Source organism: Solea senegalensis, linkage group LG8 (assembly GCF_019176455.1).
Source record: "Solea senegalensis isolate Sse05_10M linkage group LG8, IFAPA_SoseM_1, whole genome shotgun sequence".
Lineage (NCBI taxonomy): Eukaryota > Metazoa > Chordata > Actinopteri > Pleuronectiformes > Soleidae > Solea > Solea senegalensis.
In genome coordinates, this window is record NC_058028.1 from 52501 (window position 1) to 75655 (window position 23155).

A 23155-nucleotide genomic window follows, 5' to 3' on the forward strand; every position below is an offset into this window, starting at 1 on the left:
CCCATTACATCTTATAATATGATCATCACATCCAACAAAAGTTTCACTGTGCATAACATATTAAAACAACAATACTGAGCTCGCTAATAACAATGTAGTCACATAACGTTCTGAAACGCACAGTGGATTATTAAAAGACAGCGTCCAGCATGAAAAAACATTATTTAATCCCTGTATGTGACTTTGAATGAACACTAACGTAACGCAGATTAACGACGTTAATGAAAACTTACCCCATAAGAAGACAGAGGGTTAATAAGAGGTTCGGGGTGCTTTCTTTTCATTGCTGGCGTCATGTCGTCATCTCAGAAGTAATTACTGTGTCTGTTCACTTCAAGGTGTCCAGTTATTCTCATGTCCTGCCACAATTAATCCATCCGTTTGTGTATAGACACTGCAGAAAGTTTGTCCACTATCTTAAATGCTAGCACGTCAGTGACAACGACCACTAGCTAAAAATGCTAACGCGTTAGCGATAAAGTCCGCTAGCTTAAATGCTAAAGCGTTAGCGATAAAGTCCACTAGCACGTTAGTGACAAGCACCACTCGCTAAAAATGCTAACGCGTTAGCGATAAAGACCGCTAGCTTAAATGCTACCGCGTTAGCGATAACGCCCGCTAGCTTAAATGCTAACGCGTTAGCGATAACGTCCGCTAGCTTAAATGCTAACGCGTTAGCGACAAAGTCAGCTAACTTGAATGCTAACACATTAGCGAGATGGGTGTCTTTGTTAAGAAGTTAAGAAGTACAGCCACTATTTAGTTCTTCTGCCATGTGCTTCTGAAGCAGCAGCAACAGTGATAAGCAGCAGCTGCTGCTTATTAAGTAGCCATGCGTTTCCTCTGCCAGCAGCTGATTGGCTGAACAAAAGCACTGGAATGTGATATCACCACACCCTAACTAGGAATCATTCACAGTGATCAAACAACTCTAATTCAAATACAATGATACTGTGATTTAAAACTTCAACTTGCTTATTTAAAAAAAATAATAATTTTCTTTGTTTACTGGATTTGTGCTGGTTCACACACACACACAATGGAAGTAAAACAAACAGTGGAATTTGATGATGAGGAAAACAATGTCATTGTTACCAAACATAAATGTGCTGGTTCTGTCTCTGTAAACACTCACAGTGAACATGGATCAGAGAGCAGCTACATATGAGGTAAAAAAAAAAACACACACAAACAAAACCACATAGAAACACACAAAAACTGTGAAATCATGGAATTTTTAATCAAAAAAGTCTTATTTTATCTCGTCTGACACTGAAACTCTACACGTCTGCTGAGTGTGTGTGAAGACGCGCCCACACACACACACACACACACTCTCTCCCTAGTTCCTGACACACACTGTGCAGAGCTCTGAGCTGGAATATTAAACAGAATTCACTGTTGCAGAATCAGCACACACACACACACACACACACTGCAGACTCAAAGGCAACAGTTTATTTAACCAAAGCAAAATCTGAGTTTGTTTAAATGTGACAGAGAGAGAGCGAGAGCGAGACACTGCAGCAGAATGAACATCAGAGAAAATACACTGTGTGTGTGTGTGTGTGTGTGTGTGTATATACCAGCTGGTTCTGGTCAGCTGACAAATGCTGCAGACTGTGATTTGTTGCTGGAGCTGGGCTGAACCATGCACAGCTGCAGTGTGTGTGTGTGTGTGTGTGAGAGAGAGAGAGGCTGTGTTCGCTCAGCAGCAGTCACTGTATGAGCTGCACTGGAGCACAGACACACACACACACACACACACACACAGACGGAGACAGAAACAGAGACACACAGACACAGACAGACACAGACAGACACACGGACACGGGGACGTGAGGTCGTGCGGGGACCAAGAATGCAGCCTCACTTTTCTGACTGACAGCAACAGAGGAGGCGGGACTGAAGTGGACTGAACACCCCATCATCATCATCATCATCACCACCACTGAGGCGGAGCTCAGGTGGACAGGAAGGTGAAGACTTATTATGGGATGTTCAGCCAGTGCGGTCCTGCTCCTGCGCTCGGTGGGTGGGGCCGACTGTGGTCACATGTGTTCACGACAGGACCGGATGTCATTGGACGCTGCCACGCCCACTCTGGAGGGCTTCACCTCTACTGCCTCACCTTTGACCATCGTCGTCATGGTAACCAGCAGCACCTGTGTGTGTGTGTGTGTGTGTGTGTGTGTGTGTGTGTGTGTGTTAATAATTCAGAGCAGTTTGTGTGATTTATGAATATTTTCTGTTTTCTTTGCTCCATAAAAACAAAGAAATCATTCAAAACAAGATCAGGTTTAACAAACACTGATCAATATTTTATGACCCAAACGAGTGATGGAGGAAATAATTGACAGATGATGATGAAAATAGTCTTTTGTCCCTGGATTAGATTAGATTAGATTAGATGAGACTTAATTGATCTCACTTCAGAGAAATTCATTCAAATTGCAGGAAATTCATCTTTATGTTGAGTTTGTCTGTTTGATAAATCTATCTTTGCTGATACGTATAATGCTGATATTATGGTATGTAATTACAGACGCTGCAGTTTAATCATTGTAATATATCTATACATATATGTATGTGTATATACATATATGTATGTATATGTACAGATTAAACAGGATATATGTTCATGTTTAGTACACGTATATGAGCTTTATTGAGCATCTTCTGACCTTCTTCTTCGTCTTCTTCTACCTCACAATAACCAGTGAGAGCGAGTTTGTTACATACTTTTGTTACGAATCGTAAACTTGAACAAGACAAAGTCGATTCCGTCTGTTTATGTTCTGAAGTCACGTTAAATCACGCGGGTTTCTGTGAGATCACAAATCCCCAGTCCTGGTCCTGGTCCTGGTCTGTGCTTTCTCTTGTGGAGACATTTTTCAGAGACTTTCAGAGAAGTTTGTGATGAGTCATGGTGTTTTAAGTTTTTTATTCTAATGAGCTTCAGTTTATATTTTCGTGTATTTAAATGACATCGATGGCGACGTGGGCGGAGCCTACAGGAAGCATTAAAGACCTGCTTCTGCTTTGTTTTCATCCTCGTATGTAAATGTAATCCAGGTTTTTCTCTTCATTTCTAACTCGTGTTTGATCAATGATTCTGTTTCCATTCACACAGTGTGTGTGTGTGTGTGTGTGTGTGTGTGTGCGCGCGTGTGTGTGCGCGCGTGTGTGTGTGTGTGCGTGTGTGTGTGTGCGTGTGGGGTCAGACATGAGGAATCCACTTTCTGTGGGAAAAACTCTGCTCTCTGTGCGTTCGCCTGTGGGGACGACCGTGATAAAAATAACTCTTTAAACAGAAACATGAACGACGTGAATGAGTGAACGACGTGAATGAGTGAATGAGGAGATTTTTCAGAACAATGTTTCACGTCAGGAATCTGTTTTTGTTTCTCTATCCGACCGTGGCCAGACGTGTGTTTCCAGAGAGACGCTGGTCTCTGAACACAGCGGTGGAAAAATGTCGGCGAGTTCTGGCAGAAGCAGAATTCTTCTGTTTTCTCTTTTATTTATTTCCCTCCATAAACTTTCTGTCTCTTCCTGAGCCACTTTGATCTCCGTGGAAACTTACAGTAGATTCATCACAGTCTGCTGCACTAATGCATTCACTCTGCCTCTCATCTGTTTCACTCTGTCATAATAAGCTGTTTCACTCTGTCATAATAAGCTGTCATTGGAAGAGTATCATCACAGTCTCGATCTACAGCCACTAAAAGGCAACATTTGTGTCTTACATTCGTCCGGAATGGTTTCAAATCTCACAGTCACGTGATCGAGGACAGGTTTAACTTTCCTCATGTTTTCATCATGTTTTCATCATGATTTCACCATGATTTCACCATGATTTCATCATATTTTCAACATGATTTCATCATGTATTCATCATGATTTCATCATGTTTTCATCATGAGTTCATCATGATATGATTTCCTCATGTATTCATCATGTTTTCATCATGGGTTCATCATGATTTCCTCATGGATTCATCATGATTGGATCATGATTTCCTCATGTATTCATCATGAGTTCATCATGATTTCCTCATGTTTTCATCATGATATGATTTCCTCATGTATTCATCATGTTTTCATCATGATTTCACCATGTTTTCATCATGTTTTCATCAGGATTTCACCATGTTTTCATCATGAGTTCATCATGATTTCCTCATGTATTCATCATGATTTCCTCATGATATCCTCATATATTCATCATGATTGCATCATGATTTCCTCATGTATTCATCATGATTTCCTCATGTTTTCATCATGAGTTCATCATGATATGATTTCCTCATGTATTCATCATGATTTCATCATGATTTCCTCATGTATTCATCATGATTTCCTCATGATATCCTCATGTATTCATCATGATTTCCTCATGATATCCTCATGTATTCATCATGATTTCCTCATGTATTCATCATGAGTTCATCATGATTTCCTCATGTTTTCATCATGATATGATTTCCTCATGTTTTCATCATGTCATCGTGTTAAACGTTTGTGGGCGGAGTCAAATGAAGACAGAAACACAGCTGTGTGTCGTCTGCGTGAACACAGTCACGTAAACAGGCACCAGCGTGTAAACACAGAACAGTGGCGGCTCCGTTACAGAACCCTGAGGAACTCCAAAGGTCACATGACGCTTCCAAGAACTTGTTGAGGATAAATATTTTGAACAAAGGAAGGAAAACAAATTAGGAACTGATTTTTACCAAATGTTGGATGATGAATCAGTGAAAGGTTAGAACGTGAGTGAGTGAATGAGTTAGTTGGTTCTGATCCTGTGTCACCTGGTCTCAGCTGAGTGGACGATGATTGTCCTGCACGTCTCAGGAGAAAGTGTCTTGTGAGTGTGTGTTGGAAGCCGATGAGAAGAAAACACTGATGATGTAAAACAGATTTCTGTTCCTCTGTCTCACACGTGTCTCTTTCTCTTCGTCTCTCTTTATTCATCTTTTCTCTCTCTCTGTTTATTTGACCCTGGTCTTTACACTCAGTGCTCTCTGGCTCCCCCTGCTGTCAGTAAACGGTATTGTTTGTATATGTTGTAGTCACGTGCAGACCGGTGAACTCTGACCTCTCTGGTCGTGTCGTATAACGTGCTGTTAAAAATGATCTTACAGACTTTATTTGAAGGTAGAAATTCTATATTACAAGTTCTCAAGTACAGAGCTCCCCCTACAGTTTGGGAGGACACATGTCGACCTCTTTATCGTCAGTGTGGTAAAAACTCCTCCTGACCACGTCCAGGTTGTTTCCATTTTTCTGATGTTTCCTCGTGTGTTTGTGTCGTTTCCTCTTCCTCAGCACTTAAAAATCCTGCTTTTATTCTGAAAAACAAACCAAAAATAGTTTTTCTGTCAGTGTCCTCAGCCTGTTCACGGGCATGTCGGACAGACAGAGGGACAGATGGACAGAGGGACAGACGATGGAGGAGAGTGGTGCTCTCACAGCTGTGGTTAACAAACATCACCTCAGTCCTGCTGATCACAGTGAGAGCAGGGAGGAGGTGGAGGAGGAATCAAAGGGAGGAGTAATGAAAGAGTGCAGATGATGTTTGATGAGATGAGGAGGAGGAGGAGGAGGATGAAGGATGAGTGAGCGGAGGCAGCTGCTGCAGAACAGAGGGAGAGAAGAAGAAGACTTAATGTTTAAGAGACACAATAAAGGAGTGAGATGTAAACGCAGGTGTCAAACTTGTGGCTCGTGGACCACATGCAGCCCTCTGATTGATTTAATGCGGCCCGTCACTTTTTAAGATATTCGTATTTTATTGTGAACCATAAATCAAACGTGGTAAAGTCTAAATGAATGACTACATTATTGAATTCATGCTCAGTAAGTTTTATCATTTCTCACTGAACTGATAATCTTCTTCATTTTCTAATCTAATCTAAATCTGCCGAGATTACAAAGAGACGACACATTAGCTACACTACACTACATGACTCCACTCAATTTAGGAACTGATTTTTACCGAATATTTGATGATGAATGAGTGAAAGGTTAAAACATGAGTGAGTTAATGAGTTAGTTGGTTATGACCTTCCATAATAATAATCCATAATCTGTGTGTGGGGGTGACAGGACCGAGCAAGTGAAGACGATGAGTCAACAAATGAGAAAAGAGCAGGAAGTTAAACAAGGTCTCAGGCTGGTTTACAAAATAAAACAGGAAGTTTTAATTCAACCGAATACAAAAAACTTCAAAACAAGACAAAGATAAATGTAAGTTTATCAGGACGATGAAAGTCAAAACTAAACTGAATCAAGGGTCAAAGGTCATCAAAGGGAGAAAGTTTCCTAAAAGCATAAAAAGACCTCATTATATTATTATCATGTTGTTACGTTGTCTCGTGTCAGTTTTATCACAGTTGTTTGTTTCCTCTCACACTGAACTCTGAGGAAGTGACTGTGTGTGTGTGTGTGTGTGTGTGTGTGTGTGTGTGTGTGTGTGTGTGAACATTATTACAGTATTTACATCTGAACGTCTCTGTGCATTCATATCATTGATACTTTGTTATTATTATTATTGTTGCTGAATGATTCAGATTTACTTTATTTTATTTACAGTTTATCTAAAATTACAATCACACAAACAACAATCAGTGAGTCAAAGGTCAAGGATCAGAGGTCAGAGGTCAGTGAAGGACAGTGAGACAGAGACTGTGACTCTGTAAACGAAACAGCAGTTTTCTGAATTCTGAAACTATAACACAATAAAAAAAAGTTGTAATTATGTGACTTTTTTAAATGTAATTGTGTCAATTCCATGTGTTTCGTACTCATTTCTATCATTTATTACACATAATCTACCACAATGTCATAAATATACAGATATAATATTCATATCTTGACCTAAACTGTAATCTGTCGCACGTCTGCAGTGAATCAGGACTAACGAGGGACTTAATGTTGTTACAATATTTGCTGTTATTGTTTCCTCTCTTTCAGTTTCTCTATAATTAAAATGAACTGAAATGAATGCAGAGCAGATGTTTAGTTTCACACTCGCTGGGGATTTTCTGTGTGTGTGTGTGTGTGTGTTTCAGGTGTTTCTCATGTTGTGGGGACCTGTTTACACTGATGTATATACTGTATATTATATATATATATATATATATATATATATATATATATATATATACATATATATATTAGAAATCAAGTCCTCAGTTACATTTTAAAGGTGGACATGTGTTGTATGGTTAGGTTAAGGTTAAAGGTTAAAGGTTAAGTCTCCCAGACATGACTGTAAGTCAATGTACGGTCCTCTGAAGTCATAGAAAGCAGATTGTGTGTGTGTGTGTGTGTGTGTGTGTGTGGAGAGGAAGTTCATTGTTTGATGTCTGACACACACACACACACACACACGCACACACACAGTTCTGCTTCTCACAGAGCTGCAGCGTGGTCATGAGCTTCAGGAGCAAAATCACCTTCAGGAAGAAAATTAAGAGCAAGAGAGTGAGATCGGATTTCAACCACCTGAATATTGTAGGTATTTACGTGTGTGTGTGTGTGTGTGTTTGTTTCACTCTGTCACTCACATGGTCGTCACATGTCTGTCGTCCCCTCTCAGTGACTGACACACTCTCATGTCACTGAAGCTCAGTCTGTGCTGAACACGACGCAGCGTCAGGATTTATGATCCTGTCTTACTGTCAGAGACATTTGAAGGAGGGAGCTTCTGGCAGGTCAGAGGTCAGAGGTCAGAGGTCTGTGGTCCAGTGAAGACAGAGACGACGATGATGATGATGATGATGATGACAGGAGATAGAATGCCACATTTGTGTTTGACGTCTGTCGATGAACATGTGAGCATGAAGACATCACGAAGCCTGTGACTCAGTGACATCGTGATCAGTCTCCTCAGGTTTAGTCCAGTGTCCAGTGTGAAACTCCTCTTCATCATCACTGAAGACGACCTCCACCGTGTTTCACACATGTCTCTGTTCTTCTGCTATGGAGCGGTTAGCACCTTGTGCTGCAGCCTGCTTCAGTTGCTGACGTCACTCACAGTCATGTGTTCTTTGGTCGACCTGTCGGACGCCAGTGGTTTCTTTCTTCTTTCTGACTGCTGAGGTGCGTGTGTGTGTGTGTGTGTGTGTGTGTGTGACTTCCTCTCTGCTCTGCCTCGCTCTGGTTTTGCTTCTTCTTCTCTTCGCGTCTTTTGTACGTGAAAATGAAAACATGGCCGTGATGTTTTCATTTCACATGTTCAAATGTGAACGTGTGACTCATTTATTCACCTGTTACATCTTCAAAGATATAAAAAAGAAAATAATAATGTAATAGTGTGCAATTGATCATCAGAAGTCATGTCAAGCTTATAAAATAAAAAAAGATGCAAGTCTCAGATTATAGTGAGGATTCTGGGGGAACATGACTTTAATCTGAGATTACAAATCTGGAGGGTTTGAAAAGTCTAAATTTGAGAAACAAGTTAGAATTCAAACTTTGATGTCAAGAATGATGACTTTAATCCCATAATTTTGACTTTAATCTAACTAATCCAGATTAAATTAAAATTCTGATTTTAATTTTATTTTATTCCTGAATTCTGACAAATCCGAGATTAAAATCTGATGACTTTAATGCCAGAATTCTTAGAAGAAAAAGTGACAAAATAAAAATAAACAAGTCAGAAATCTGAGACTCGGAATTCAAATCAGAAGAATTCAGAGAAAAGTTAGAATTCACAGATTCATCTGAGAATTTCGGACTTTTTGACCCTGAATTTTGAGATTTACAAATGAATTCTGCCTTTAAAACGTGTCTGAAATGTTTCACTGACAGAGAACTCACTTCCTCTGTGACACTTTTAGATCGTCATGATGTCATCGCCAAACACAGGAAATGCCATTTTGGTCGAGAGTGTTTATTCCCTCAGTCGTCACACTTTTACACTTTTACATTTTTAAATATCATCATTAGTGCTGTCAAACGATTCAAATATTTAATCGCGATTAATCGCATTAATGTCATAGTTAACTCGCGATTAATGGCACATTTGTATCTATTCTAAATGTCCCCTGATTTCTTTGTGTCCCATTATTTCTTCTCATTTTAATGCTCTTATCAACATAGAAAAGTGGATCTGCTTGCTTTGTGCTAATGTTTTTTTATTGAGACAATATCTCTGTCACCAGCATATTTAGAGTTATTCCTCTTATTGTGAGAGCCGCACAATAATAAGAGAGGCTGTGTATCAGCCTGCAGTGTGTGAATAAAGTCCCGCGGTTTAATGTGTTGTTGCTGTAACGAGCTAATCCGAGCTAAAGGAGCTAGCGGTCTTCGGAGGTCTCCTGACTACGGTTCGGGGGTCTGCCAGCTTGGTTGGTAACACTACAGACATCATGGCTTGGATGAAATGATCCAGGCGTCGTTGGATACGGAGACGCGCTCAAAACGGAACGTTAGCTTACTACTCTCTGGCCGGCTCGCAGCGTTAGCTAGCCTGTTAGCTAGATCCAGTGTGGTGTTGTAGTTTTTCTAACGTTACTAGTTGTTGCGACAGCATGTGAAAAAAAACAACAAAAAGAACGTTAATCTCACAATAAAGAAAATTGCCGCCGTTAAAATGGGTTCGCGTTAACACCGTTAATAACGCGTTTAACTGACAGCGCTAATCATCATAAATATCTTCCTTCTGTGTTTTTTTAAGTGAAGATATTGATTGTTAATCTCAGTGCATATTTAATCTAATCTGTATCTGATCACGTGTGTGTGTGTGTGTGTGTGTGTAGCAGGAGAAGCCTAAACTGATCGATCCTCTGGATTATGAGTCGGTCATCTCTGAACTGTGGGACGAGCTGAAGGACGATCCTCTCAGAGAGCTGCTCCTCTTCCCTGATCATGATTTCTCTGTAAGACTCTTTTTTTATTTAAACTTTATCTGTAGATTAATGTGATCAGCTGTAATCTTAATCTGCTGCTGCTGAGTGGAGATGAACTTGCTCTGTTAAAAGGTTAGAAAAACAAAAGTGTTTTAAACGGTTACCATGGTTACCAGTTCACTCTGCTGTGTTATTGGGCGGTTGATGGTGGTGGGCGGAGCTAGTTAGAATCCTAAATAACTTAATGACACACGATGATCATTTTAGGACGCACGTTTCTTACATCATTTGTCCTTTAAGAGTTTTTATTAAATGATGAAATGTAATATTTGCCACTTGTTTCTTCAGTTTATGAACATTAATAATGTGATGATTCAGACCTTAGTCTGATTAAACTGTGACTGTGTCCATGGGTTCCATGGAGGCTCCGCCCACGTTAGCCCACTTAGAACCCTTTAAAGACGAGATGGGTACTGAGTGAGTACAACATGGTCCTGGACTTGAAGTGGACAAACTGTGCAGGTCCCACATGGTTTCAGTAACACGGGTGAGGTCACCATGGAAACCACGGACAGACCATGACATGACATAAAGAAATGACTGTTGGTGGTTTTTGATTCAGAGTTCAGGGATCACAGATGAAGGTTTCAGACTCTGCATCACAAACGTGTTTGTGGTCAGACTGCAGGATCCAGATCACTCTCGTCCGGTGTTCAGTTTCCTTTGTCGTGAAGAAGTTTTCATTATAATGTCTCTATGTGTCCATGTGTGCAGGTGTCCACGGTTCCTCAGGACAGACGCACTCTCAGGTCAACTGTCCCTGAAGGGACAGAGCTGCAGTCTGAGTGTCTGCTGGTCAGACAGGTGACACACTTTTCATCCTCTTCATCCTCTTCATCCTTTTCATGGTCTTTCTGCTTCTCACATGTGAATGTTTTCTGGTTTCTTTGAAATCGTTTCCGTGTTTCTCCAAACACTGATGAATATCATCTGTCATTATTAATCCACTGTAACAGATTCTCTCGTGTTTGAACTGAAACTGTTGTGGTCGGAGTGTAAATGCCGTCAGTTTAGACTGTTCCTAATACAGGACTTCCTGCTTCTGCTGTTACCATGACGCTAAAGACAAGCAGATGTGTGTGTGTGTGTGTGTGTGGGGTTGAGCAGCAGACTCCACTGGGGTAGAATCTTTAATCCACTTCCCTTTTATAATTTAAATCATCTCCACATCAGTGGCTCTGGTTTCTCTTCACACTGAAGCTTTTTCTCTTTGTTTCAGCAGATCCAGGCCAAAGTTTAACACCATAAAAAAAGTCATTTTGTATAATTAATATGTTTAAATATTAATGTCGTCTTCTTCTTCTTCCATCCTCAGGCCTGTAAGTATTACAACTCTGAGCTGAATGTGGTCCAGTTCAAGTATGATGAATATGCTGGAGATTACCGTCTGCTGCCCAGGTAATTAATCCACACTCTGCTCTAATCTGCTCTAATCTGCTGTCAGAGGTTAACAAGCCTCAAAATAACCTTCCTGGACGTTCAGACGTACAAAGGTGGTAGAAGTGAACATGTAAGGTCTATGGATGATAGTTGAAGTTAAAGTTCAAGTCAAGCGAGGTTTTTTTAACATTCCCAGTGAGAGTGACCTGCTGCTGGACCTCTGCAGTCCCTGCTCTGCACCACAGGAATGTCCCCACACTGTCCACCACTGTGTTTTTATGGTCTGTTCACATGACCTGAGGAATGAGTGTGTTCTCAGGAACAGTCTCAGCAAACATCTCAAACTCATGCTTTTAACTTTAAAACAACATTTTTACTATTTATCTCATTTACCTCCGGAGATTAATAAACGATATTCTGATTGTGAAGTTTATGTTCACTGAGTTCATTCATACAACCTCTAAAAATGCCTTTAGACACTAGTGATTATTAGTCACTACAAACCTAATCGTTAGCAAAACCTTTGGCATTTAAAGCTTATTTAAATGTTAGGGTTTTTTTTCAAAAAAAAAAAATCATAAAAAGACACTAAATATACAATAATTCCTATTATGTTTGCGTCGTTATCTTAAAAAAAACCAAAAAACTACACCCAGCACCTTAAGTGCAAAAAAGTCCCATTTGTATAAATGGTTATTAAACAATGTTCTTTTTTTTTCACTTTAAATAAATTTAATTTAAACATCAGTCATGATCAAAATTACATTATTATTATTATATTATTATTAACACAGCAAAATGAGTCACAGTTTACGTTGTAAAGATGAAGAAAACCAGTTTATAATGAGTTTCAATGGGTACATTTTTGTCCCTAAAGTGACGAATGTAACTAGTACTTTCACTCAGTTTGTTATTATTAATATTATTATTATTTTGTCAAGTAGAACAAGTATTTAAACTATTTCCACTGCAACACTATTATAATATTAGCCACCATGCTAATAATGATGTTTACAAGACACAACATCACAACATTTTCAAACATTGTCATCACTGGCTCTGGTTCCATTTTTCTTTTCCACAAATGAAGAAGTGTCAAACATTGTGTATTTACACAGTGTATTTTAGACATATCATAGAAACAGAAGACAGAACTCTGTGCATGATCAATTAAAATGTTTTAAACGTCCTGTGTGTTTGTTTCTGAGCATTGTCCCTTTAAGAGATGTTTTATTTCTTGTGTTTATGGCCGAGTGACTTTTATCTTCACTCTGCAGTCACACTGTCTACACACACACACACACACAGCACTATGAACTCTCATATTTCATAATAAAATCCACGTTTTTCCTTTTTCTTCTCCTCAGGAAAATGTACAAAGCAGAGAAACTTCCGTCTCATTCCTTTGAGATCGACCATGAGGACGTGGACAAAGACGAGGTCAGTAATGTCCATCCCCGTTCACTGTGAAACCATTACACAGAGGTCACAGGACAGTGGACAGAGGACAGGACAAGTCCTGAGTGTTGAAATGAGTTTATTGCAGCTTTAAAAGCCGTTAAAATACACTTTGTGTTTCAGTCTCTAAACTGATCCTGTTTTACAGGACACGACGTCTCTGTCCTCGTCTAAAGGAGGAGGAGGTGGAGGAGGAGGAGGCGGAGGGATGGGTGTGTTCAGGTCTGGTTGGCTTTACAAAGGCAACTTTAACAGCACAGTCAATAACAGCATCACTGTTCGGGTGAGAAAAGCTTTTCTGTCGCGTTCATCCTCACGTCCTGTTTCACATCAAATCACATGTGTACACAGATTTAACACACACACACACACAGGTGTATAACTTGACTTTTGTGTGTGTGCGTGTGTGTGTTCAGTCTTTTAAGCGCAGATATTTCCAGCTCACACAGTTAACGGATAATTCTTACATCATGAACTTCTACAAAGACGAGAAGATTTCTAAAGAACCAAAAGGCTGCATCTTCCTGGACTCGTGTACCGGTGTAGTTCAGGTCAGTTTAACCTGTGAATAAGTGTGTACTAGTACTACTACTACTACTGCTACTGCATTAATATACTGACTCATGTTTTACCCTGAGTAATACAGGGCGGATTTTCAGGCTCCTTTAAATACTACCACACTTTCACGAGTTATTATTTTTAAGTAAAATATTTTGTATTTCACATTACTGAGCTTTTATTAATACACAATGAATACAGAAAATACATTAAAACATTGCAATTAAAATAGAAAGTAAATCTATGATTTAAAAAGAGTAAAAACAAACAAATACTTTTTAGGAAAGCTGCAAGAAATACATGATGGCTATAATGTCATTTTCAAATGATTATTTATTTATTTTTTAATCATAAGTTATTTAAGGTGAGGTCACGTTTGAATAAATAAATGAAATACATGTGTTCACGTCGACTCAGACAGGATAATAATCAGGTTTTTTTTCCCCTCCCGGATTCACTGTGTCATCGTCGCGGTTCACCCGTTCATCCTCCTGAAGAACAACCGTCTGAGGAAACACGCCTTTGAGCTGAAGATGAACGAGGTGACGTACTTCGTCCTGGCGGCAGAGAGCGAGCAGGACATGGAGGAGTGGATCAGCACTCTGACAAGAATCCTGCAGATCAGTCCTCACGACGGACCAGCGCCGGACCGCAAGAGTCTGGACCTCACTGACCATCGACAGGGTGAGATCTATGTCAGAGATCATATATATATATATATATACTAACATATCCAGATATTATTTGTTTCTATTGAAAAGTTGCGTACTGCAGCTTTAAGGTGGATTCAGTGTTTGAGCAGAATAAAAAAAGCAGAAAATAAAGACTTCCTGTCAGTGTGACTTCCTGTAACGTCGGCCATCTTGTCCTGCTGGTGACTTTGCGCTGCTTTAGTTTCAGTCCATAAACTGAGCCTGACACAAACACACACTCCATTTCAAACTTCTTACCTTGTCATTAAAGTTATTAAAAACTTGACATGGAAACAGGATTTATAAATCCAGAGTGTAGCAGTGAGCGGAGGTTTGGCACGCGGCCACCAGCAGCAGAACAGGACGGGGCCCCCGGTGATGTCATGGCTCTGTGGTGTGTAAATCAGACATTAATAGGACGAGCCGCTCCAGGAACATGAAGGTCACATTTCTGCCTCGTTATCCACAAAAACCACAAATGGAGTCATATTTTATTCTGGGATGGAGAGATGAACCTGTTTGACAGAGAGATTTTCTCGTCGTTTTAACCTTTAAACCTTTAATAAAAGTGTCATCGTTCACAAACTCGTCTCTCTCTCTGGTTTTCTCGTGTCAGACGTGTTCGACCTGTCGCTGAGTGACGGCTGTTTGCAGGAGAACGAAGAAACGACCGAGAACGGAATCAATCCAGAGCTGGCAAAGGTCAAATCTCTTTATTTACATTATGTACATTATATACACACGCTGTTGAGTGCTTGACCAGAGGTGGCGCTAATGAGCCAGTTTCACAACAAAGGTCTCAAAATCGAGGTTTTCCAAACATTTAGATGAATTATTTTTATGTTTTCTAAATGAATTGATTCATTTTGCCTCATTTCACTGTGAACTATAAACGGTTTCATATCAAAACAAACACTTTTATTTTGAAATTCCGTAAAATATTACTGATATATATATATATAATATTACTAATATTACTGTGAAACATTTGCTTGAATATTTTTCACTTCTAATGATCAGACGAGACACTCAGTGGCCCCGCCCCCCCAGGTCATTTGACCCCTGATTTATAAATGATTCAAGGTCACGAGCACAGAGTTCCAGAGGAGGAAGCACAGTCATACAGAAGACAATAAAGGATAATATAAAATAATGAGCTTACAAAGTATTTTAAAGGCTGTTCCAGGGATGAGGACAGGAAACAGGAAACAGCAAACGTGGATGTAAACACTGCTGGTGTCCACATAAAAGGTTTTAAGGTCAAATAATGTGTTTATTGAATCTTTAGTCCTCAAACATGAAACGAGTGAAACTGTGATAAATGTAACCAGAAACAGCATACACATACTGTATATACATATAAACTTTATTTATCACTAATATCTTCTTGTAATTATGGCCTGAGCACAGACGGATGAAGACCTTCCACTTCCTGTTTGATCACGTTTTTTCAGTCTTGTCATAAATGAAAACTCAAACCTAATTTCCTGTGAGTTTTAGCTCCATCTGTTCAATTTTACTGAAATTATAGTTAAACAACCACATTTAGTGTTCCCACTAGCCACTCAGCAGGCTCCGCCCAGACAGACTCCGCCCTCGCCTGGCTTTATTTTATTTTGTTAGCAGTGAAATCTCTCAGCAATCTCTTCTTTTTTAGTCATTGCGCCCCCTACTGGTCCACACCTGCGATAACCTGACATTATCTGTAGTCTGTGTTCACTTGTTTTTGTGTTTTTCGTCTTCTCTCAGTATATTTCAGAGACAGATGAAGGAATTCGCTCGGCCAGAAGAGAAGAGCGACTGAACCTGTTCTCCCTCGACCCCGACACTCCGGTACCAACACACACACACACACACACACACGTGAAAAACAACAGCGTGAGAAAGTTAATTTGACACAAATGTGGTTCAGTGACATTAAAAACAGCTCCGTGGTGACTTTAGAAGAACGTTTCCTGCACTGCTGTTATCGTCACATGTTTAAAAAGTTAAAAGTATCTGCTGAGAAACGAATTGTGTGTTTTTTTTGACGAGCGCAGGTTCTGAGAAGCCCTCGCACCGAACATCCGTCCAGTGAAAACACGACAGTTCGTCCGTTTGAGGAGAAACTGGGCAGAAGATTCATGATCACGTGTCGGTCGTTGAATCTGCTGCTGCAGAGCTGCATCAGTGAGAGCGACACTGGACCGCTGACTAATGTGAGCTTTTGATTTTGAAATGTTGTGAAGGATCTGTTTTTATTTGAGCAGAAGTTGACTGGCTCTCAGGTCGTCTGAGTTTGATTCTTCTTGTGAAAGAAACGGTAAAAAAGCTGAATCTTCTCCTCCAGATCGAACCCTTCTTCGTTTCTCTGGCTCTGTTCGACGTACGAGAAGGAAGGAAGGTGTCGGCCGACTTTCACGTGGACCTGAACCAGGAGGAAGTTCGTCAGATGATCGGAGGCTGCAGTAACGGCACGGGCAGTCTGGGACCTGCACCTGGACCTGGACCTGGACCTGGATCTGGAGGTCAAGAGAACGGCCTGAGTTCTCCTGCTGAGAAGAAACCAGGAGACTGTCTCCTGAGCTCAGATCTGGACTCCTGGCTCTGTTTCCCTAACCAGGTACAAACCTGTTCCGTCCACATGAAGATTATTTGATTATATGAAGAACATTATTTTTCTTACTCTGTGTTTCACGTGTCGTCTTCAGGCCATCTTCTCAGTGACCAACCCACACACGGACATCGTCATGGTGGCCAGAGTGGAGAAGGTGCTGATGGGAAATATTGCCTGTGGAGCTGAACCTTATATCAAGAATACAGATTCTAGCAAAGTGAGTTTTTAATTATGATTCTCACACACTTTTATTTGCCTTTTGTACACAGTTACAGATTTTTGTCAGAATCTGAAACTTATTATATTTTCACATTTGATTCATCTGTCAATTATTTTTTTCAGTGTAATAGTTGTTTGGTCCATAAAATGTTGAAAAATGTCGATCAGTGTTTGTCAGACATGGAAAAGATGATGTCCTCAAATGTCTCGTTTTTGTCCACAAACCAAAAATGGAGCAAAGAAAGCAGAAAATGTTCACATTTAAGAAGCTGAAAAATCAAACTAACTGGTTCTAATTATTAAAAACACTCAGATTTAGTATTTGAGCATTAACCAGTCCAAGTCAGCAGTGTTATCTATAAAATCTGTGCACACAATACCATAAAATAAAGCTTAATATAACAAAAGTACTGCAGTATATGAAAGATGTGTTCACATTTTCATTTTCTTATCTCTCTGAAATTATTATGTGACATAAACAAAAAGGTTTTTTTTCCTGTGAGAGCAGGATTTTTATTCATCACAGAGCAGCATCAGAACAGTTTATAAATTAGATTTTTTTTCTCCCACTCAGCACATTTCCTGGCTCCCTCACTGGCAGTTTTCCAAAAATGAAAAAGTGAATCAGCAGATTTTCAACCTTCTGCCAGATTTTGAGTTTTACCATCACTGCTTACTGTCCTCAAGTCCTGAATCACGTCTTATATAATTATGAACTTTTTCTGTAGTTTCTAATTTCTTGTGATGGACAGGTTGACAGATGAGGTCACTGTCAGACCATGTTGTAAAAGTGAGCTATTCTATACATCCACCAACAAACTGCCTGCTAAATAATGAGCTATTCTGTACATCCACCAACAAACTGCCTGCTAAATAATGAGCTATTCTGTACATCCACCAACAAACTGCCTGCTAGTAATGAGCTATTCTGTACATCCACCAACAAACTAAATAATGAGCTATTCTGTACATCCACCAACAAACTGCCTGCTAAATAATGAGCTATTCTATACATCCACCAAATTACCTGCTAAATAATGAGCTATTCTATACATCCACCATCAGACTGACTGCCAAATAGTGAGTAGTCCTAGACTTCCAACAAGAGTTTGGCTGCTAAATAATGAGCTAACACATCCGTTAATACACTGAGTGCCAAATAATGAGCTGTTCTCTACATTTACCAAGAGACTGACTGCCAAATAGTGAGCCGTCCCGTGATGTGTAGTTTCTGACCGACATTTCTTCGTCTTTTGTTGCCATTTGTGTCGTTCAGATTGTTCAGAAGATTTTAAGGTCCAACAAACAGTTTTGCAGTAAACTGGGAAAGTACCGTATGCCGTTTGCGTGGTCTGTCCGGTCAGTGAACTCAACATTTAAACTATAAAATCACCTATTTCATCTTTCATCATCATTAGTTTCTGACTCCTGGTCTTTTCTGTCCATTACAGGTCGGTGTTTAAGGACAACCACGGAGCTCTGGACCGAGAGTCTCGTTTCTCTCCGCTCTTCAAACAAGAGAGTAACAAGATTTCCACAGATGATCTGATTAGGCTGGTGGCAGAATACAGGAGGTAAAGATTCACTGTAAACAAGTCCACGTCACTTTATTACACACACACTGTAGATTTACTGACGTTGTTACCAAACGGCCCCGGCTCATTGATTGTCTGGACACAAATTAGATTCTTTTTTTCGGCTTCTCCGTCTCTAGAGGTCGCCACAGCAGATTAGATTTTTTTATGCCGTATGTCCTTCCTGACACAACCCTCCCATTGATCTGGGCTTACAGTTTAATCTGATCTTTGTGAGCAGAGCTGAGAAGACCAGCAAATTGCAGACTATCCCTGGGACTCTGGACATCGCCATGGACTACGTTCCAATGGAGCATCCAAGTAAGTCTGGTTTGTTTACTCCGCCATGTTGGCAGGAAATTCGTCTGGAAAAAAGAAATCTCACAGAATCTGATCCTCATACTGCCCCCTGGTGGGTTTCACCAGTATGGACGTTATTCCAGACCTGCATCATTACGATATCTTTAACTTTCTGATATAAACTTGTCCTCGTTTTACTCCCAGAACACAGAGACATCACAATAAAAGCACAAGATTTTTAAGTGAATTAGTGTTGGAGTCTGTCACGATGCTAAGGTTTGAATGCTAAATGTAGCATTTCTGGGCGGCAGTTAAGAGGGAAAGTGCTGCGTGAAGTCAGCTACCAGTTCTACTTTCTGTCTCCTCCTCTTCATCGTCTGTGTCACCATGTGTTTGAATCCAGACTGTGTGACGTCCTCGTACGTTCCGGTGAAGCCCTTCGAAGATCTGGCCAAACACCAGCCGACAGTGGAGGTGGAGGAGTTTGTCCAGGACTCCAGCAGGTTCACGCAGCCGTACCGGGTCTACAGAAACCACATCTACGTTTACCCCAAACACCTGAAATACGACAGCCAGAAGAGCTTCGCCAAGGTTCACCGTTCACAACACGACAACAACGCTTTAAAAGCACGCCGTCCAGAATCATCTGCATTTACTGACGTGATGTTCCTCTCGTTCACAGGCTCGTAATCTTGCCGTCTACGTAGAGTTTCGTAGCTCAGATGAAGAAGATGCCAAACCTTTAAAGGTAGAACTTTACTGAAAAAAATTAATGACTCTGTTTTCTCTTTATTGCTGGAAACGACAAAGCTACATTTTAACTTGTCGTCGTCTCTTTTCCGCTTTTATTCCTGTAGACCATCTACGGTAAACCAGGAGGTCCAGTGTTCACCACAGCAGCCTGCTCCACGGTTCTGTATCACTCACAGAATCCGGACTTCTACGATGAGGTGAGTTCAGATGAGAAAAAGGTCACTTCAAAAAAGTTCTCTGCAAAGAATGAATCAAGTTCATGAAACAACATTTGTCTGGTTTTCTTCTCACCTTCTGATTTTCAAAGAAATGACGACTAACGGTTGAGTTTTTGAGGACTGTGATAAAAAGTTAACATTAATGTCCCTTAGTTTGTGGATGAAGTTCTGAAGAACCGTCACCCCTGGATGTGGATTCTCTTTCAGGTCCAGGTCTTTCTGTGTGAAATCATCTAACCAGGTCAATCACTCTTTTGTCCTCAGGTGAAGATCGAACTTCCAACCCAACTTCATGAAAAGCACCACCTTCTTTTCTCCTTTTACCACGTCACGTGTGACATCAACGCAAAGACAAACGCCAAGAGGAAAGAAGCTCTGGAGACTCCAGGTGAGACCGCCTCATTTTCACCGAGACAAAGTCAATCTTTATTTACAGTTCCTCAAAAAACATGGAAACTCGATTACATCTGAGGGAACTTCATAACCCTCTGTCACTCTTAAGTGTTATTAAATATTATTTATTATAAACATGGAGCCATTGCCAGTTGTTAGGAGATGATGTTATTGTACAAACTGAGATAGTTTTAATTTTGGCTCCAACAAAACGATTTTGTGTTCATTTCTTGTCAGTGAAAGTCAATCAGAGTCTGGTGTAAAAGCAAAATATAGATAAGATGTTTCCAGAGATCGTTCTTGTTTTTCTTGATCCTAATGAAATAGTTTAAAGGTCATTGGACAGATTGGATGAGTCGTCCTGAGAACTGAGCTTCAGAATGTGAGGAAGCCTCTGTTCTTCAGCTCAACTCCTCACAGACTCCAGAACCTTCTTCACTCTTCCACAAACATTAGTCTTCATGGAGACTTCATATTTGACGTCAAACATCTCAGAACTTTATCTGCTGGAGACACTGTGGTCGTACACGTGTCTCTCTGAGGAAATCGTGGTCATTCTTCACAAGTGTTTTGGAAGCTGTTGAGGAGCGTTTGTGTGTGTCTATCAGGACATGTCCTCAGTCTCTGTCCATGTGTCTCTCTGGTTTTGGTCAGTGGGGTTCTCTTGGCTTCCTCTCCTCAAAGACGGACGTTTGTCGTCTCAGGAGTTCAGCGTTCCCGTCTCCTGTAACCTGCCTCCCGGTTACCTGAGCATCAAAGACGCCAGCAGCTCGAAGGTGAGAGTGACTCAGCACATTTAAACTCTGCCGAGTCATACGTACGGAATACATCGATGTGTTAAAGATGAAGAAAATATCAAACATGGCTTCTTCTTACAGAGCGCAGCAGACGTGAAATGGGTCGATGGAGGAAAATCGATTTACAAAGTCTCAACAAACGTCGTCTCGACAGTTTATACTCAGGTGAGATCTCACTTTTCACTTTTCTCATTTCATTTATTTACTTCTTTTCTCTTCAATTTATTTCACTTATTTTTTTTCCTCTTTTCTCTTCTCACTTTGTTTCTTTACAATCTGTAACTCTATATATTTGTTAAAAAGAGCAGGACGTTAAAAAGAATACTATAGAATATGTTAAACTGGATTTAAAGTAAGTAAAATAACTCAAATAAAACTGTTTCTGTTTCATTTACGGGAAAAAAGCCGAACACACATCTGAACAAACATAAGAAAAATAAGAGAAATAAGTTTATGTTCCGTCGGCGTCCGAACTCTGAAACTGACATAAATGGACCATTAGCCGACACTTAATGAAATTACACAACGTGCTCAAGTACAAGTGCAACGTGAGCTCATCTAAATGTTGTATTGAACCACGTGAAGAGGAGGAAATGGCAAAGTGTTCACTCAGAAGACGACGTCTGAAAAATGTCCTCAAACTGCATTTACTGACGTCTTTGTTTCAGATACGAGACACAATTCATGGAGTCATTTATTCATACTGACTAATGCTTGTTCAAATCAAAACAACAACATGAAACAGAGACAAAAAACGATTAAGATAAACCTGACGTGAGGATTGAACCTGAAACCATAAGATAAAGATAAAAGTCAATGTTCAAACTGCAGCTTTATTTAAATAAACAGTGGAATTCACTGTGAATGTGAGCTGTGAGTTTTCATGGACTCTTCTGTTCCAGGATCTTCATCTGAACAGATTCTTCCAGCAGTGTCAGAGACGAGAGCTGGACCTCTCAGCGCCTCCGACCTCCAACTTCCTCAACTGCCTGAAGGTTAGAGACACACGCACACACACACACACACTGTGGCTTTCTCTCCTCGCTCTGTTTTCTGCATTCTCATCATTTGTATGTTTTCTTTTTTTCCTCTTCCTCCTCCTCCTCCTCCTCCTCCTCCTCCAGGGTCTCCTCAGCATGGAGAGAATCCCAGTCATCATCCGTTTCCTGCCCGTTCTCTTCAACCAGCTGTTCAAGGTTCTGACCCAGAATGACGATGACGAGGTCACTAGTGCCACCACCAGGTAGGAGGTGTCACTGCACGTCTGTCTGTCACACATAAGTGTGATCATTTATCGCATATGTTTTCAGTGAGGATGCACGGAAATTAAAAAAACTGAAATGATGCCAATTCCATCCCATTGTTTTTTTTAATGGACTGTTGTTGTTGTGGGCGGGACTGAGCGTACTGACCTCACTGAAGTCAAGGCATTGCAGTTATATAGACAGATGTATAGATTAATATTCATGCTTCAAATCAGAGTCTCAGTCTGGATCATTTCTGTACGCGCTGCTTTATCGAGTACTTGTCTTTATGACGAGGAGCGAGCAGAGTCGCAGTGAAGTGCAGGAGGAAAACGTGTCGACAGACTCTTAAGAGCGTTTTCACCGGAACTGTTTTATTCAAACTGACGTTGGACAGACTCTCAGTGAGAATAGACTGACGCGTGACGGCGTCATCGCGACGTCCCGTTTCACTCGTGTCGTTTCTTTGGCCATTTTCAGCCGAATGTTCGGTGCATCTCTAGTTTTCAGTCACTTTGTAAGAAAAGACACAAACTGTTATTGTTGTTGTGTGTTTACAGAGTTCTGGTTCATATTGTTGCAAAGTGCCATGAAGAAAACCTGGATCATTATCTGCACTCCTATATCAAGGTATGTGTCAGTGTGGAAGTCACATAATCTAACAATGAACACAAACACAAGTCAGGATTACAAGAACATAATCTTACAATGAACACAAACACAAGTCAGGATTACAAGAACATAATCTAACAATGAACACAAACACAAGTCAGGATTACAAGAACATAATCTTACAATGAACACAAACACTAGTCAGGATTACAAGAACATAATCTAACAATGAACACAAACACAAGTCAGGATTACAAGAACATAATCTAACAATGAACACAAACACAAGTCAGGATTACAAGAACATAATCTAACAATGAACACAAACACTAGTCAGGATTACAAGAACATAATCTAACAATGAACACAAACACAAGTCAGGGTTACAAGAACATAATCTAACAATGAACACAAACACTAGTCAATTACAATGAACACA

The 23155-nt window shown here is 40.2% G+C and overlaps 1 protein-coding gene across 11 annotated transcripts in view; it reads left to right on the plus strand.

Moving 5' to 3' along the window:
• Nucleotides 1-23155, plus strand: part of dock10 (dedicator of cytokinesis 10) — a 60451-nt gene that overhangs the window by 16593 nt on the left and 20703 nt on the right. For 6 of the 11 annotated variants that reach the window (XM_044031406.1, XM_044031409.1, XM_044031410.1 and 3 more), the window contains exons 2-25: nt 9773-9892; nt 10637-10726; nt 11238-11320; nt 12670-12742; nt 12909-13043; nt 13177-13311; nt 13816-14002; nt 14627-14712; nt 15760-15843; nt 16050-16208; nt 16340-16612; nt 16701-16823; nt 18102-18184; nt 18277-18399; nt 18641-18720; nt 19103-19290; nt 19382-19447; nt 19557-19649; nt 19935-20058; nt 20718-20839; nt 20942-21025; nt 21763-21855; nt 21985-22103; nt 22665-22734. In XM_044031406.1, coding sequence (XP_043887341.1) covers nt 9773-9892; nt 10637-10726; nt 11238-11320; nt 12670-12742; nt 12909-13043; nt 13177-13311; nt 13816-14002; nt 14627-14712; nt 15760-15843; nt 16050-16208; nt 16340-16612; nt 16701-16823; nt 18102-18184; nt 18277-18399; nt 18641-18720; nt 19103-19290; nt 19382-19447; nt 19557-19649; nt 19935-20058; nt 20718-20839; nt 20942-21025; nt 21763-21855; nt 21985-22103; nt 22665-22734 — 2793 coding nt within the window. Of the gene's footprint in view, nt 1-1793; nt 2152-7388; nt 7521-9772; nt 9893-10636; nt 10727-11237; nt 11321-12669; nt 12743-12908; nt 13044-13176; nt 13312-13815; nt 14003-14626; nt 14713-15759; nt 15844-16049; nt 16209-16339; nt 16613-16700; nt 16824-18101; nt 18185-18276; nt 18400-18640; nt 18721-19102; nt 19291-19381; nt 19448-19556; nt 19650-19934; nt 20059-20717; nt 20840-20941; nt 21026-21762; nt 21856-21984; nt 22104-22664; nt 22735-23155 lie in introns of those variants that run through there. The other 5 variants (XM_044031414.1, XM_044031415.1, XM_044031412.1 and 2 more) reach the window with 3 other exon arrangements.